Consider the following 19,053-nt stretch of genomic DNA (forward strand, 5'->3'; position numbering starts at 1 on the left):
AAAGATGGTCTTAAAACTCTGCTGTTCCCTGCAACTTCACTATTAACCTAATGTTTTGTGAAGGTTATTAAGGCTTAAGTGACTCGGCACAAAAGAATCAAATCTAAAATAGTTACATTTGGCAATAATTTTCACAACCAATGCAATATTTTTCCTGTGTATTTTGTTGTAAAAACAAAAACAAGTTGCTCACCACTTCCAAGTAAGAGAAAAGAAAAACAACATTTTCCAGTTGAGCCAGGAGGAGCAGAGATCCACCAATTTATAGGAATCAGGAGAGGCAAGGACAGAGGCATTGATTTGCTTTTTACTTAACATGGGAGTAAGAGATCTGGAACAAGGTTTCTGTATTAAGTGGAATGCAACAGTGCCACTGTCTCTCCCACTCCTTTTATCAAAATCAATATTTCTTGACCTTTTTAACACTTTCCCTGTTTTGCTGTGGGGAAGAAATTCCTTAGCGAAAACAAATTCGTCGGAAATTTTCACGGCTGCAGATATGAGACATGTGTGGGAGAGTGATAATATATCAGGAGATGAGCAAGCAGGTTAGATAAAGTGATAAGCATGTGGAACCTCAAAAGCCAATATAATACAGGGTAACCTGTTTCAAGGTTCAGAAATATAGACCAGGATTTTTCATTGGTTGGGCAGGCTCGGCGGGAGTGAGCAGGGGTGGTTGCGGAGCTGACCGCTACCTGCGATTGGCTCCGCACTGGGATTTCACGCGGGCAGGCCTCCAGTGTGGAACACGAGCGGCAGCGCTGAGCGCTACCTGTGGGGGCTGGGGGAGGAGGGAGAGTCAGGTCCAACGCTCTTTCACGCGTGTGAGCGAAAGAGGGCTTCAATCTCCGAGGCACGGAGCTGCCTCAGGGAGATTGAAGCGATTGTTAAAAAAAATAAATACAGTAAAAATTTAATACGAGACATTGTGTCACACAAGATGGGACATGTTTTTATTTTTCAAAGAAAATTTTTATTCAAGTTGTAATAGCTTTAGGAAACCTCATCCCACTCATGGATGAGATTTCCTAAAAAAATGTAAAAGTCACTTGGCCTATTCGCCTGCCAGCCAACTGTTAGATTGGATGGGCAGCATAAATGTGAAATTAATTAGTTTGTTAATGGCTTTAATAGGCCTTTCAATTATCAGCGGGCACGCAGCCGACTCAGGTGCACGCCTGCCTAACGAAGTACCACAAGACAGTGCGATGACGTCAGGACGCACACCCAACGTCATCATGCATCATTTTACATTCTGGCATGTCGGGCCCGCCCCCGCACACCGACTGTAAAATTCTGCTCATAGTAACCTATCTTTATCCCCACCACCAGACAGTAAGTGAAGCAGCCATGAAATCTAACTAACTATCAGTACAGCATTTACCAACCATTCCTGCTGACACTTGCGTCTCCATCATTTTGGCGAGGACCTTGAAACGCAAGACTAAGCTCTCACTGGAAACATGCTGGAGTCTCATTAACTTTGTAGGCATATGATACCAATTTTCATAAAAGGACCATGCTGCAATTTACTGATGGACAAGTGTGCATGGTGTACAATCCCCTGCTGACATTTGGAATTGACTAGCCATCTTTGAGGGACCACTGCAGGCCACTTGGAAGAAGTGGAAAACATAAGTTTGTAAATCATTTTTGTGGGGCCAGAAGCACCCACCCCCGATGACTTAACTATCCCTCCAACAAATCTGTAGTGACTTGGCTCCACAGTAAAGCTGCCAGATTTCACAAACTCTCTAATCAGCATTCTGCTCACTGGAGGAATATCAGTGGGGCCTGATTTTAATACTGGTTTGGCCTCAGAGTGCTTAAATTGAGTTAGTGGTAATGCTCACTCTGCCTGATGGAAACAGTCAACTGATTGCAGTTATGAGCAATCACAGGATATAAATTGCACAAGACAACAGACCAACTTAGGGCTGAAGTATAAAGCATTAAATGGATCTTAATGAATGACGCATGCATGGTTTAATCACACAAGCTCTAATCTATATAATATGAACTTAGATCAATGGTGGTATCATATTTGGAATAAAAAGTGTGCAATTTTGGGCACCTACCTTCCAGAAAACACATAAGATTGAAAGAGTGACTAGAATTCTTATGGAATTTAGGAACCCAACCCAAGGAAATTCAGGACATGATCATAGATAAAGTAGATAAAAGCGGCCTATGTATCTGCGTCAGCACAGTATTTAAAAGACAAGGGTTAAAATAATCAAGCATGATAAGAGATTAGAAGGAACCTCCCCCTCCCCAGACAAATGAATACTCAGAACCTAATACAGCTTTAGCAGCTTTAAGAGTAACTCCTCGATAAAAACTGGATAAACAGTCTTTTGACAATGATGATGAAGATTACAAGAATAAAGACAGATAAATACATAAAATAATACATACAATATACAGCACAGAAACAGGCCATTGTGCCCAATTGGCCCCTTCCACCACTCATTTAACCCCATCAACATAGCCTTCCATTCCTTTCTTCCTCATGTGTTCATCTTATTTCCTCTTCCTATTTGGCTCAGCTACTCCAAGTGGTAGGAGGTTCCACATCTAACCACACTCTGGGAAAAGAAGCTGCTCCTGAATTCCCCGTTAGATTTATTGAATTCCCCACTGAATTTTATTAAACCCCATTTAAGACTGCTATTTTCCTTGCTCTTCCTAGCAAAATGCACCACCTCACATTTAATCCATACTGAAAATAATTTGCCAATTACAAGTCCATCCCACAAGTTTATCATCTTGTAATTTGATACTTTGTTGTTCACAGTGGTTCCTGCATTGCTATTAGTTGCTGGGGGAAGGAGGGATGGGGGAGCAGGAGGGGTGTGGGGGTCATGAATAAGAGAAGGAAACCTGTGTTGTCTATAGGCAGACAGCCAGGACTGAATAATGGAGATGTGAAGATTGATAATTAATTTGGAAGTCTGCTCAATGACTTTAGGGAATGGAGAATTTACACATGAATTCTCTTAGCAGAATGAATGGCTTAGAGTCCACAATGTTGTATTTCCACGAAAAGTGGGGCTGAATGACCCGTTGTTATTGTGTTGTCTCATGTTATAAGGTCATTTGGAAAACTGATTACTAGATTACATAATTGGACAGCTGTATTTTCAATATCTGTGTACCAACCAGCTGCTGGCAACCATTATATAACAAACTATATTTCAAGAGCTGCAAAAGGATCTGTTAATATAATAAACACACACTCACCAGCAGCTGTGCACACACTCCACAGGGGCAGTTGAGATGGCTTGGTAAAGCTGTAGAAAACACCAACATCCTGTGGAGCAAGGAGCTCCGTGAACTTTACATTTTTGAAGACATCCTTATTGCAATTCAGAATCGAGGAGGCTTGGTCAGAGATATATACAATCTGCCCCGTGATCAAGGAGACAGTTACAGCAAAGATATCCTGCAAAACAGGCCCAAACCAGCGAGTTGAGAAAGATACAAATGAAGCAAACGGTTATTATTACATTCAGTTTCTACATATATACAAACAGGTAAATTTTGTAAATTCTTAATTTACCATTTAGAGACAGGTCTAAGTTATAAAGAAACCGAAGTGCTGTAATGGTGAATTGTACTGTAGCATCCAATATAGCTTTAGAACCGCTACAAGATGATTGTCTCACACTTCGCCCATCCTACACTGTAATTTCAGCTGCAATTACACGTGTAATTGGGATTTCTGCCGCTGTTATAGAGATGGAACAAAGCCCAAAAGAAATTTGCTCACAAGGTCTTTAACAGCTTAAAAAAACCCTCCTTTATAAGAATATAAGAAATAGGAGCAAGAGAAGGCCTTATGGCCCCTTGAGTCCCCTTTGCCATTTAACAAAAGCATGGCTGATCCTTGACCTCAAAAACGTTTTCTTGCCCCATCCCCATATCTTCTGATTCCCTTAAGATTCAAAAAATACAATTATATCAGCCTTCAGTACACTCCATGACTGAGCATCCACTGCACTCGAGGTAGATAATTCCAAAGGTTGTCAACCCTTTGAGTGAAGGAATTTCTTATCATCTCAGTCTTTATCCTGAGGTTATGATATGAACATATGAACTAGGAGCAGCAGTAGGCCACTCGGCCCTTCAAGCCTCCTCCGCCATTCAATAAGATCATGGCTGATCTGATTGTAACCTCCCGCCTACCCCCGATAATCTTTCACCCCGTGTTAATCAAGACTCTATCTAGCTCTGCATCAAATCTGGTCACTTACCTTGCTGTTTTCTTGGGAGCTTGCTGTGCGCAAATTGGCTGCAATGTTTGCCTATGTTACCACAGGGCAACACTTTAATAGTAAATTGACTATGAAATGCTTTGTGATATCCTGGGGATGTGAAAGGTGTTATATAGTTGCAAGTTCCTATTACAGTTGACAAAGTCAGTGATATAGCAGGCTTTGTACTGGAACAGAGGACATAAGCTTTATTATTCTCTGGTCCTGGTTCCTACTTAAACTCTGATACTTCAGTGAATTAGCGTGGCATAGACCTAACTTTAATTGCAACCCTCAAAGCACAACATTATTTCAAAATATTCAAAAACCCTGCTTCCACTGCCTTTTGAGGAAGACTTATGACCCTCAAAAAATTTCTCATCATCTCTGTCTTAAATGAGCGACCCCTTATTTTAAACCGTGACCCCTAGTTCTAGATTCTCCCACAAGGGGAAACATCCTCTCCACATCCACTCTGTAAAGACCGATCAGGATCTTAAAGGTTTCGATCAAGTCACCTCTTGCTCTTCTAAACTCCAATGGATACAAGCCTAGCCTTTCCTCATAAGACAACCCACCCGTTCCTGGTATTAGTCTAGTAAATTTACTTGAACTGCTTCTAACGCATTTACATCTTTCCTTAAATAAAGAGACCAATATTGTATATAGTACTCCAGATGTGGTCTCACCAGTGCTTGTACAACTGAAGCATAACCTTCCTACTTTGGTATTCAATTCCCCTCACAATAAATGATAACATTCTATTAGCTTTCTAATTACTTGCTGTACCTGCATACTAGCCTTGCATGATTCATGCACTAGGGCACCCAGATTCCTCTGAATCTGAGCTCTGCGATCTCTCACCATTTAGATAATATGCTTCCTTTTTAGTCTTCCTGCCAAAATGTACAATTTCACATTTGTCCACATTATACCCCATTTGCCAGGTCTTTGCCCACTCACTTAACCTACCTATGTCACTTGGTAGCTTCCTTACATACTCTTCACTACTTATTTTCCTACCCATGTTTGTCTCATCAGCAAATTTAGCAACCATACCATCTATCCCTTCGTCCAAGTCATTTACATAAATTGTAAAAAGTTGAGGCCCCAGCACTGATCCCTGTGGCACACCACTCGTTACGTCCCGCTAACCAGAAAAAGACCCATTTGTGGCTACCCTCTGCTTCCTGTTAGCTAGCCAATCTTCTATCCATGTCAATATGTTACCCCCTACACCATGGGCTTTTATTTTCTGCAATAACCTTTGATGTGACACTTTATCAAATGCCTTCTGGAAATCTAAGTACAGTACATCCACCGGTTCCCTTTTATCCACAGCACGTGTGACTCCTTCAAAGAACTCCAATAAATTGTTTAAATCTGATTTCCCTTTCAGAAAACCATGTTGGCTTTGCCTGTTTGCCTTAAACGTTTCTAAGTGCCATGCTATAACATCTTTAATAACAGTTTCTAACATTTTCCCTATGACAGATGTTAAGCTAACTGGCCTGTAGTTCCCTGCTTTCTCTCTCCCTCCCTTTTTGAATAAAGGAGTTACATTTGCTATTTATAATGGAACCTTTTCCTTTTTAATTTTGGAAAATTAAAATCAAAGCATCAACTACATCACGAGCCACTTCTTTCAAGACTCCAGGGTGAACTCCCTCAGGACCTGAGAAAGAACTTTCCAGTTGGCGAGCAGGGACGGGGCCTGCTCGCTGACGCTTAAAACGACGCACGGTGACGTCGGGCGGGCATCGCGACGTCACCACACGTCATTTCCATTTTCAGTTCGGTGGGCGCACATTAAAATTAAAATCTAATTAAAACAGTTAAATGAGCTGCCCGTCCAACCGTAAGGTTGGTGGGCAGGCGAAGAGCCCGGGCGGCCTTTGCATTTTTCATGAAGCCTAATCCACAGGTGGGATGAGGTTTCATGAAGTGTTTTAAAATTCACTGAAAATTATTTAAAGAGTTCATTGATATGTCCCAGCTCGTGTGACACTGTCACATGAGGAGGCACATTTTAAAAGTTTTTCTTTCCTTTATTTAAATTTTAAAACCTTAAACTGATCTCCCCGAGGCACAGAGGTGCATCCGGGAGATTTCTGCGCATGCCCGAAAGAGTGCAGGCCCCGGCTCAGGGTATCTCCCCCTACCCCTGCCCACGCAGGGAGCGCTCAGCGTTTCCGGGCGAGTGACACGCTGGGCGGGCCTTAATTGGCCCATCCACAAAATGGCGGCGCAGACCCGATCGGGGGCACCAATCGGGTTCGCGGTCACTCCCACCCGCCCCCGTACAACCCTCCCGACGTTGGGAAAATTCAGCCCTGGAGATTTGTCAGCCCTCAGCTCCAACAATTTGTTCAATACCACTTCTCTGGTGATTGTAATTTTTCTGAGTTCCTCCCTCCCTTCCATTTCCTGATTTACAGCTATTTCTGAGATGTTACTCATATCCTCTATAGTGAAGACTGCTGCAAAATGCCTATTCAATTCATCTGCCATCTCCTTACTTTCGACTATTAATTTCCCAGACTCACTTATTATAGGACCAACACTCACTTTGTTAACTCTTTTCTTATTTATTATTGATAGAAACTCTTACTATCCTTCTTTATATATCCAGCTAGCTTTCTCTCACTCCTAATTTTTCCTTCCTTATTAATCTTTGTCATTCTGTCCAATCTTCTGACCTGCCACCCATCTTTGCGCAATTATATGCCATTTCTTTAAGCTTAATACCGTCTTTAACTTCTTTGGTTAACCACGGATGGTGGGTTCACCCCATGGAAGTTTTCTTTCTCATTGGAATATATCTATCCTGTGTATTCTGAAGTATCCTTTTAAAAGTCTGCCACTGCATCTCTATGGATCTTAACATCTTTTGTCAGTTCACTCTAGCTAGCTCTGCTTTCATGTCCTCATAATTGCCCTTATTTAAGCTCAAAATACTAGTCTTGGACCCACTCTTCTCTCTCACAAACAATGTAAAATTGAATCATATTATGATCGCTGTTACTTAGGGATGCCTTCACTATGAGGTTATCAATTAATCCCATCTTGTTGCACAGTACCAGGTTTAGTATAGCCTGCTCTCTGGTTGGCTTCAGAAAGTTTCTTGTAATAGCACAATCCCAAAAACATTCTATGAATTCCTCATCTAGGCTACCTGTGCCCATCTTATTTTTCCAGTCTATCTGTAGATTAAAATCCCCCATGATTATCATTTTCTGACAAGCTCCCATCATCTCTTCCTTTATACTCTGACCTATCGTGTAGTTACAATTAGTGGGCCTGTACACCACTCCAACAAGTGACTGTTTGCCGTTATAGTTTCTCATCTTAACCCAAACTGCTTCTACATTCTGGTTACCTGAACTAAGGTCATCCCTCTCTAATGTGCTAATACCATCATTAATTAACAGAGCCACCCCTTCACCTTTTCCAGCTTCTTGTCCTCCCTAAATGTCAAAGCCTTCAACATTCAGGTTCCAATCTATGTCATCTTGCAGCCATGTCTCTGTAACGGCTATCAGATCATGCTTATTTCTATATGCACTATCAGTTCATCTCTTTTGTTTCAAACACCATGTGCATTTAGATATGGAGCCTTTAATTTTGTCCTTTTACTTTTGTTTTAATGTCTAGCCTTATCTGCTGATTTACTCTTAGATTTGCTCTCTCTGTCCCTTCCTGTCACGTTCTGTTTATAATTTCCCATATTAGTACCTTGCTCTCTTGCCTTGTCTCTACTCTTTGGTTTACCACATTGTCCCAAATTTGATCCCTTGCCCCCACTATTTAGTTCAAAGCACTTTCACTTCCCTAGTTATGCAGCTCGCTCGAACATCAGTCCCAGCACAGTTCAGGTGTAGACCATCCCAATGATACAGCCCCACTTCCCCGCGCACTGATGCCAGTGCCCCACAAACTGGAACCCCCTTCTCCCAGACCAGTCTTTCAGCCACGCATTCATTTCTCTAATTTTATTTCCGCTATGCCAATTTGCACGTGGCTCAGTTAATAACCCAGAGATTATTACCTTTGAGGTTCTGCTTCTTAATTTTGTGCCTATCTCCTCAAACTGCCTATGCAGAACCCCCTGCCTTGGCCCGCCTATGTCGTTGGTACCTACATGGATCACAACAACTAGATCCTCCCCCTCACACTACGTTCCCCTCCAGCCCCAAGCAAATGTCCGGAACTCCGGCACTGTGCAGGCAACACAGCCGTCTGGACTCTCGCTCTTGGCTACAGAGAACAATGTCAATCCCCCTTACTATACTACCACTACATTCCTTTTTGCTCCCCCCACTTGAATGGCTACTTGTACCACTGTGCTATGGTCTGACAGCTCATCCACCCTGCGGCCCTCACTCCCAGTCAAACCTGTTGGGCAATTGCAGAGGCTGACACTCCTGCATTCCTGGCCTCTGGGTCCCCTTACCTGCCTCACTCACAGTCACAGCCTCCTTTCCTTAACCACATTCCAAATCAGAAGACTCTATCCTAAGGGGTGTGACTGCTTCCTGGTACATGATCCTAGTTCTAGACCAGCAGTGAGAAAACTACAGGCTTTGAGAGCTTTTCATCTGGCCCTCGAGCTGCATTGTGTTGTAACAAGTTTTTAATACTTGTACTGAGAATCAGACACAGAGGACAAGGAAATCAGATTATCCGTTTTATCTGCATAGAGTAGAATGACCTTTATTGATTGACCACAGGAAGTGGCCCAAGGTAAGTCAAAGAGCCATGGCTAGTGGCAGGCTTTTTATGGGCTAGAAACCGAGTGCATCTGCCATGTGATAGGATGTGAGCACATATGGAGGAGCACTGCGAATAGCACAAAGGTTTGCAACATGAGTAACCCTCTGATTATCTCTGATTCATGCTGACTGTGTTGAGCATTGGAACAGATTTAACTAAAGAGTTTTAAAGTGCCAGTGAGCATAGCATAAGTAGGTTATTTACCAGTTATTATGCCTATCAAATATTTTCATTGAACAAGCATTTATGATGTTCTGTTGAAATATTTTAGAGTAGATGTTGGATTGTTGGTATGTGATTTGTTTTTATCTATAATTGTTAAAATGCTATCTTCTTTAAGCTTATAATTCTTTAAAGTTTTCTGTTATTTAACAAAGTTTTACAGCAGTTGTCAAGTAACCAGTTTTACAGTTTTAATAATGGCACGATAATATCGATAGTTAAGAAAGATTTCGGGTAAACCTGTACACAAATCACAGAAAATTAACATGCAGGTACAGCAGGCAATTAGGAAGACAAATAGCATGTTGGCCTTTATTGCTAGTACAAGAGTAAGGAAATCTTGCTGCAATTATACAGAGTTCTGGTGAGACCGCTCCTTGAACACTGGAGACCAAAACTGTATACATCTAAAAAAGGATATATTTACGAAGGCATGTTCATTAGCATGTTAATAAGTGTCATTTTGCTTAAGTTTGGAAATTACATGGTGTTCTTCATACAATAATTGCCATAACAAATTTGAATGGCAGCTGTTAACACAATTAATTTTGATCATCCCACCAAATAATTGCCCATCCCTGTTCCGGACTCTCCAACCAGGGAAACAGCCTCTCAGCATCTACTCTATCAAGGCCTCTGAAAATCTCATATGTGTAAGTTAAATTACTTCTCATTCTTCTAAACTCCAGAGATTACAGGCTCACTCTGCTCAATCGCTCCTTATAGGAAGATCTTCTCACCCCAGGAAACAATTCAGTGAACCCTCGTTGCACCTTCTCTAAGACAAAATATATCCTTCGTTAGATATGAGACCAAAACTGTAAACAGTACTCCAGTTGTGGTCTCACCAAAGCCCCGTCTAATTGCAGCTAGACTCCCTTACTCCAACACTCTTGCAACAAAGACCAACGTGCCGTTTGCCTTCCTAAGTGCTTGCTGTACCTGCGTGTTAATTTTCTGTGATTTGTGTACAAGGACAGCCAAATCCCTCTGAACACCAACATTTAATAGCTTCTCACCATTTAAAAAAAATTCTGTTTCTGTCCTTCCTAGCAAAGCAAATAACCTAATTTCCAACGTTATGCTTCATCTGCCATCTTCTTTCCCACTTATCCAACCTTTGCAGACTCACTACCTATTTTCCTACTGAGCTTTGTACCATCAACAAACTTGTGTACATTACGCTCCGTTCCTCCATCTAAGTTATTAATATAGGTTGTAAGTAGTTCAGGCACCAACCAACACAGATTCTTGTGGCACCCCATGAATTAAAGCCTGCCAATCCAAAAATGGCCCATTTATTCCTATTCTGTTTTCTGTCCTTTAACCAATTCTCTATCCAAGCTAAGATGTTACCCAACAAACCTTTATTTGTGTGACAGTTTATTGAATGTCCTTTGAAAATCCACTGGTTCCCCTTTATCTAACCTATGTTACATCCCCAAAAAAGCTCTTAATGGATTTGTCAAACAAAATTGCCATTCATAAAACCATGTTGACTCTCCGCAACGCTATTATGATTTTTTAAGTGCTCTGTTACCACTTCCTTAACAATGGATTCCAGCATTTTCCTGATGACTGCTGTCAGACTAACTCCTGTTGTTCCCTGTTTTTTCTGCCTCCTTTATTGAATAGTGGTGTTATACTTGCTGGGAACATTCTACAATCTAAGGAATTTTAGAAGATCACAAGCAGTGCATCCACTATTGCTGCAGCCAAATCTTTTAGAACCTTAGGATGTAGGCCATCAGGTCCAGGGGGTTTGTTGGCTTTCAGTCCCATTAATTTCCCTAGTAATTTTTGTTAAGTATTAATTACTTTGATGGCAGAATTTTGCCCTTGACGTGCAGGCTCGACTGGGACGGGAGAGAAGCCGATCACGATCAGGCCCGGAAGGCAATTTCACGTTGGTGGACCAATTAAGGCCTGTCCAACGTGAAACACGAGTGGCAGTGCTCAGCGCTGCCTGTGCAGGCAGGGGGAGGACGGCAAGCTGGCCAAGCAGAACTTCGCTCGTGCACACAAGTGTGCACTACATAATCTCCCTGAGACAGAGTTGCCTCAGGAAGTTGAAGATTTATGAAAAAATATAATTTTAAAAAATGTAACGAGACACGTCCCCTCATGTGACTCTGTCACATGAGCAGGGACATGTTATTAATGAAAAAATAAAGTTTTCATTTGATTTTTATTTGCTTTTGGAAACCTCATCCCACCCGTGGATGAGGTTTCCAAAAAAGTGCAAAGGCTGCTTGGCCTTTTTGCTTGCCCGCTAACTGTTAGGTTGGGCGGCAGCGAAAAACTTATTTTAATTAACTTTTTAATGGGCCTTTTAACTGTCGACGGGCACTCTGCTGACTCCAGCGCACGCCCGCCGACCAAAATGTCGGGGCACACGCCTGATGTCATCACACATCATTTTATGCTTGGTCGCGCTCACCCGCCAAGCTAAACATTTTGCCTTAAGTTCCCTGCCTGGATTAGACCCTTGGTTTCTCACTATTTCTGAGATGTTTTTGTGTCTTCTACTATGAAGACAGCCAAAAGTGTTTATTTAATGCCATTTCCTTATTCCCCATTATAATTTCTCCTGCCTCAGCCTCTAAGGGACCCATGTATACTTCCACTACTCTTGTTGTTTCTATATACTGTTAAACCTCTAACAATCTGTTCTTACATTTCTGGTTAGTTTACTCTCATTCTATTTTCTCTGTCTATCAATTTTTCGGTCATCCTTTGCAGGTATCTAAAATTCTTCCAATCCTCATGTTCACTAATCTCAGCAATATTTTAATTCCTTCCTTTTAAGGTAATACCTCTTTAGACGACCACAGATGGATTTCTTTTCTCATGAAGCTTTTAGTTCTCAATGGATCATAGCTCATCAAGAATTATTGACTGGTTCTTTAAATGTTTGCTTTGGTTTATCTGTTGTTAAACCTCTTAAACTAATTTCCTAGTCTATCGTAGCCAACTGGTTTCTTATATCCATGTAATTGGCTTTATTTAAGCTCAATCACAAATGTCTATTAATATTCAAGTTGTCTGACAAAAATCAGTTTGAAGCATTAGGGGGAGAATTTTCTCCCCGTCCGGGGTGGGAGGGGGGGGGGTGGGGGGGTTGGACGGGAGCGGATGCGGAGCCAATCGCCACCTGCGAGCCGCCATTTTACGTGACGCGTACCCGGAAGCGCTGAGCGCTCCCTGTGCGAGCAGGGGGAGTAGGCTGAGTCGGGGTCTGTGCCCTTTCACGCATACGCACAAAAGGGTGCAGAAATCTCCCTGAGACACAGAGCTGCCTCAGAGAGATTAGTATCATTTTTAAAAATTTTAATTAAAAAAAAAAGAATTTTTAAGACATGTCCCCTTATGTGACAGTGTCACCTGAGCTGGGACAAGTCAATGAACTTTAATTAAAATTCATTCAATTTATAAATACTTCATGAAACCTCAACCCGCCTGTGGATGAGGTTTCATGATAAATGCGAAGGCCGCCTGGGCTCTTTGCCTGCCCGCCAACCTTACGGTTGGACGGGCAGCTCTGTTAAGTATTTCAATTACTATTTAAATGGCCTTAATAGGCCTTTGACAGTTCGGCGGCCGCACAGCCAACTCCGGTGCACGCCCACCGAACTGAAAAACGGAATGATGCGCGGTGATATCGGGATGCACACCCGACATCACCGCACGTCATTTTGCGTGTCGGCGAGCGGGCCCCGTCCCCCAACTCGATGATTCTGGCCTGGGTATACATGCCAAGCATACTATTCAAGCAATTTTGCATACCAGCAGGTCTTCTGTGGCACTGCTCATGAGTCAGAATATACACTGTTTTAGAACTGTTTATGCCAAACAGGGTACAGAATAAAATCTAATTCCACATCTATTAAACGGTATCCTAGGAGTTTTGTTGGTTAAAATCCACATTCTGCCCATGTCAAAAACATAACAAAATGTTTCTTTAATTTTGGTTTCATATTATTTACACCAGTGATTCCAGCATCATAGATGTCAGTCTTAAGTCAATTAGATTCACTCCACCTGATATCATGAGACAGCCAAATGCATTGCCTACAGCAAAGGCTATGGGCTCTGACAATATCCCGTTTGCATTGCTGAAGACTTGTGCTCTAGAACTAACCACACCCATAAGTCAAATTCTTCCAGTACAGCTACAGCACTGACAATGTGAAAATTGCACAGGCATGTCCCGTCCACAAAAAGGACAAATCCAATCGGATGCATCAGTCTACTCTTGCTCATCAGGAAAATGATAAGTGCTATCAAGCAGAATTTACTCACCAACAAACTGCTCACCAAAGCTTAGTTTGGGTTCTATTAGGGCCACTCAGCTCCAAACTTCATTACAGCCTCGGTCCAAATGTGAACAAAAGAGCTGAACTTTTGAGAGAGGCATCAAGCAGTATTTCATCAAGGAGTTCTGGTTAAAGTGAAGTCAGTGGGAATCAGGGAAAACTCTCCACTAACTGGAGAATTACAGACCACAAAAGGAAGACAGGTGTGGTTGTTGGGAGGCTAATCATCTCAGTCCCAGGAAATCTTTGAAGAAATTCTTCAGGGCAGTATCCAGGGCCCAACAAACTTCAATATCAATGGCAATCCCTGTCCACCATCTACAAGGCACAAGTCAGGAGTGTGATGACATACTCCCAACTTCCCTGGATGGATGCAGTCCAACACTACTCAAGAAACTCAACAACATCCAGGACAAAGCAGCCTGCTTGACTGGCACTCTACCCACCACCTTAAGTCTTCACTCCCTCAACCACCAGCACACTGTAAAATATATAAAATCTAGAAGATGAACTGCAGCAACTTGCCAATTATCCTTTGACATCACTTTGGAAAACCACAACCACAACACCTTGAACAAGGGCAACAGATGCATGGGAACACCACCGCCTTCAGGTTCTCCTCCAAGGCACACACCATCCCAACCTGGTAATATATTGCTGTTCCTTCATCATCAGTGGGTCAAAAATCCTGGAACTCACCAGCTAACAGTGCTGTTGGTGTACCCACAGTTAATGTTTCAAGTCCGAATGACTCTTCATCAGAACATTCGTCAGAACTTCATCAGTCATTCGGACTCGAAACATTAACTGTATTCCTCTCCGCAGATGCTGTCAGACCTGCTGAGTTTTTCCAGGTATTTTTGTTTTTGTTTTGGATTTCCAGCATCCGCAGTTTTTTGCTTTTATCTTAGTGAAGCACTTACGAAGTTCTGTCACTGTTGTAATGTGGGAAATATGGCAGCCAGCTTGCTCACAGCAAGTTCCCACAAATAGCAATGTGATAATGACCAGATAATCTGTTTTTATAATGTCATTGAGGGATACATTTTGGCCAGGACACTGGGGAAGCTCCGTCCTTCTTCAAAATAGCACCCTGGGATCTTTTACGTCCACTTGAGAGACCGGGGGTGGGGGGGAGAGGGAGTGTCTCGGTATAATGCCTGATCCAAAAGATGGCACCGGTGACAGTGCAGGCACTGGACAGTGTCAAGCTAGATTGTCATGGGACTTGAACCCACAACCTTCTAACTCAGAGGTGAGAATACTACCAAGTGAGCCATGGATGAACAAACAAACAAAATTATAAAATGAAGGGTTCACAACAAGATGAAATTTGATAACCAAGTCCCTAAATTTCAACAGTGCTCAATTACCACGGGAAAAGAGGTTGGGCAGGACTTCTTCCCACCTTGAAGCTGTAGAGCTAAACCTGCCACAAATCATGGCCTCAGCTAATTTAAATACGTAGAGGTTGATCGGCTGTTGAAATATTGCCTGTAAACTGAAAACAGATTTTGGCAACTTCCACAATATGGGTTTTCAAATTTGCAAGTTGAGCTCATAAAAGCATCACTGAGCAAATACAATACATAAAGATCAACTGGACTGTATTAAACATGGCAAGCCCTTGTAATTAGCATCATTCTTATTAAGCTATGTCACACAGTGACTGTTCCTTCTTTTAGATTAGAAATCTCAGCATATATGCAAGGGTTACTAACGGGGTAAGGTAGGTAAATAAGAAATTGGACGAAGCACATTATATTATACGTTATTACATACTTGGCACAGAGAAAGGAACATTTCAAAGGGAGAGGCATATGCTTTCTTTTGTTGGTCATGCGGCAAGTTTTAACTCATCCATGCAAAGCAAATAATGTAAATTTTATAAAATTTTGGACTAGACTAGCATGTAATCAGTATACTTACACTACCAAAGTGACACCACCATGGGGAAGCTTTTGCCTGCACCAAAGGCTCAAAAACTGAACAGCAACAGAACAGAAAGTGCTACTCAGGTCAAATGGTGTGACACTTGTGCGTACAGCCTCAAAATTCTTCTGAGCTTCAAAACCAGCAATATTCCCCAATAGTTACCAGATACAAAAAGTTCTAACTGATAAAATATAATAAATTCTTGCTATTAAAATGAAAAGGCACAATCTACCAGAACGCCTGCCAATGGTAGTTATATTGGAACAGCGGTTGGCTATTCAGCTTCAAGGCTGTCATTCAATTAGATAACGGCCGATCAATATCGTAACTCCATTTATACATCTTAGTTCCATATCCCTCAATACACTAACTAACTTTGACAAACTATAAGTTGCTTGGTTTTCTTTTAAGGAATAGAGAAATGTTTACAAGAATAGCATTTATATTAGCTTTGTGCAGGAAGAGCCTATCACAAAGGCTTATGCACTATACTTTGATAGCTTCAGTACTTACAGCATTTTTCAAGGTGTATTCAGAAGTGATGTTCTCTACCTCATCAACTGTGAAGGAGTTCATACTCAAACTACTTGGTTCAGAGTCGTCGTTCATTAGAAACTTATAGTATTCTTCATTAGCTGCAGCAAAAATTAGCAACAAAATGATAGTTACATTTAAACACTTATTGAATGAAAAGTGTAATACTCAAAATGATCATCTCAAAATGCTTAAAGACAAAAAGTATCTGCCCCTTTCTGATTTAGCATGCAAAGGCCCCTAAAAAAAAAAATTAAAACAAACCTGCTAGGCATATCATGAAAGAATCTAATCAAACTATGATAGTGAAATGAAACTAAGGAGTGTACAATTATAAAAGCAAAAAACTGCAGATGCTGGAAATCCAAAACAAAAACAAAAATAAAAATACGGACTCGAAACATTAACTGTATTCCTCTCTGCAGATGCTGTCAGACCTGCTGAGTTTTTCCAGGTATTTTTATTTTTGTGTTGAGTGTACAATTATTGTCACTACAGTGCTTTCCTCTCCAATGCAACAGCTGGTAAGAGAATGGAAGCTACTTTAACCCTATCTGCCCAGTGGATAGCAGACAAATGTGCGGTTAAAATCGCCCAGGTTACTAATTTTCCCTCAAGCCAAGGGAAGACTTTGACCTGCTCTACTAAGCAGATGACAGGAAAATGCAGCCAAAATTCTGGTTACTTCATTGGGACCTGACTGCAATTTTAACTTGATAGCTCAGTAGGAAGTTAGTAGTTTGAAATTTTCTTTTAAAATTTCCCTCCACATAGTGACAGCCAGCTTTTTGTTTTAATTCCATATATGCTAATATTCTTGACACTCTATGGAGGTAGGGTACAGGTGAAAGTACCTCTCGCTTGCCCATCCTCAAAAATGTTATTCTTTTAAAAATATAATATTGCAAGCCTACCTCTGACTTGTTTTACACATCGCAGTGCATACTTCAGTGTAGAAAGTGTCCTGGATTTTCCTTTAGTCATCTTATCAGATGGCAGGTGCCTTTTTAAGACACTCAGTGCTTTAATCAACTCTTTCTGTGTCTTTGCTTTAGCGGATTGATCGCTACTGCAATACAAATACAAACTCACAGCTTTAGCCCTATAGTTAAAGTTTTATTTATAGGCAACACTCATGGCCATCACAAGCTATTATCAAGCAAGTTACATAGATTTGGCTTTTCACCAATTCTTCTCATGGTAGTCATTTCACTCGCCGATTTAGTTCATTTAATTTAAACAGGGCAAAACGTGAGAAGTTTACTGTGATTCCACTCTTGACTATTCCCCACCACCATATCATAGAAAAAATAGCTCACTGAGTTTATTCAGAGTAGTTGAGCTATAAAAACCAGTAATATTCCACTTTTATTCCCCTGTCTGTGCTGACTAATCTGAAGCCAGGCAGTATTAGCACTGCAACTCAGCACAGGTCCAGTGGGTTTGAAAAAGGGGGTGGAAGGATCTAGTGATCCTTGCTGGAAATGTGCAATGCGGGCCTCAGGTGATTATATCAGTCCACATGCTTGACTTTCACTCATGAGGCTCACAATGAAAAACAGGCACTTGGATGAGCTCTCACTGGGCACGTGGAAGTTGTAAAACCATATCTGGCAAGAGGTGAAGATCTTCAGGTAAAGGATATGGAACAGAAAAAGTAACTGACAATTAAACTGTCCCCATGAGCCTGCCATTGTGTCTGGCACATCTGTACATAACTTGAAGGAACAAGCCCACTATTTTAGGTGATGCAAAAATTTTAAATCAGCACACATCATACTTCCAAGAACTGTTAAAGGGAATTTCTAATTATTAAGACAGACAGCACAAATTAAAATATCTTATAATCTATAAGAAATAAAGAATGTAATTGCAAAGCAGATTGCGCTGGGGCCAAAAATTGTACTTGTAACAGACCAGTATTCATAAATGAAACAAATACAGAGTCATTAAATGCAATATAGCGATGTGTTGCTTCATGAGTTTTGTGAGGCGTTGAAATCTGCAAAGCACTGCAGGGAGCTAGCAAAGAAAACCTTTACCATCAATAAAAATGTGTTGCATATGTCACGTTTACTGTTAATCCACTGTCTAACTGAGATGGGAGGGAACAGGAGAAGAAAAAAACTACTTAAAAAGGGGAAGTTTACCAGTTCTCTGGCTTACAGGCCGGGCTCACATTTGTTCCCACTGAAAAACTCCCATAGCCAAGAATCAAATATGAACTGCCCCCCTCAGCATTAATTGGTACCTTATTTAGAAAGGCAAGTGTAGAAAATGGAATATATCAGTGCACTGAGGTGTTAAACAGGTTACAATTAAAGTGCACGGGTGAGCAGATTAGAGGGAGTTTACTATGTATACATATGATGTGCCTAACCAGCAAGTACTTGGTGCCAAGAAAGTAACTAAAGAGATAAAAAGTGTTGTATTTACCATTACCAACATTCCTCACTTTAAGGAGCTAAAAAAATTACCCAAAAGAGTTAAAAAGAACCAGCACCTACCTGCAACCACTTGTTGAGGGATTGTCTTGTTCCGAGCTAGCACTAATGAGACTGAATCCATTTGAGCTGCTGCGAAGTGACAGGCTCTGGGAATTGGAACTGCATAATTAAAAAAAAATTGCATCACTTTTATCCCCTAGGACCGACATTATCCCTGTAATAAATGTCCAAAGCAACAGCAATGTTAAAACATAGCTTCACGCACTTACCAAGCTTCACACTGAGCATTACTGTTGACCAAGTTACAAAATTAAGTTAGAGTTCCCTTCTGAGCTTGGACACTTCGGGGAGGGGGTGGTGGATTTCAACTACCGGGCAGCTACAACAGGTGGGTTGACTGCTGTGGAGCTGTGATGGGAAGCACAATGCATTTCAAGGACTGGGCCTCATTAATATGAAGGTAGCAAACTGCACACACTCAAGAAGTGTATTGATGTAATTCGCAGTTCTGGGCCAGCAAAATATCAAGTGGCCCAGAGGCTGACCCAGCTGAGAAAAAGGTAGGTT

General features: G+C 41.4%; 1 protein-coding gene across 3 annotated transcripts in view; it reads right to left on the reverse strand.

Annotated features, from left to right (window-relative positions):
- Positions 1-19,053, reverse strand: part of LOC144693723 (period circadian protein homolog 2-like) — a 77,894-nt gene that overhangs the window by 48,090 nt on the left and 10,751 nt on the right. For all 3 annotated transcript variants that reach the window (XM_078563662.1, XM_078563660.1, XM_078563661.1), the window contains 4 exons: positions 18,547-18,645; positions 16,954-17,108; positions 16,019-16,140; positions 3,247-3,448 (listed from right to left, as the gene is read on the reverse strand). In XM_078563662.1, the coding sequence (XP_078419788.1) occupies positions 3,247-3,448; positions 16,019-16,140; positions 16,954-17,108; positions 18,547-18,645 (578 nt within the window). The remainder of the gene's footprint in view (positions 1-3,246; positions 3,449-16,018; positions 16,141-16,953; positions 17,109-18,546; positions 18,646-19,053) is intronic.

Source organism: Cetorhinus maximus, chromosome 19 (assembly GCF_964194155.1).
Source record: "Cetorhinus maximus chromosome 19, sCetMax3.hap1.1, whole genome shotgun sequence".
NCBI classification, from domain to species: domain Eukaryota; kingdom Metazoa; phylum Chordata; class Chondrichthyes; order Lamniformes; family Cetorhinidae; genus Cetorhinus; species Cetorhinus maximus.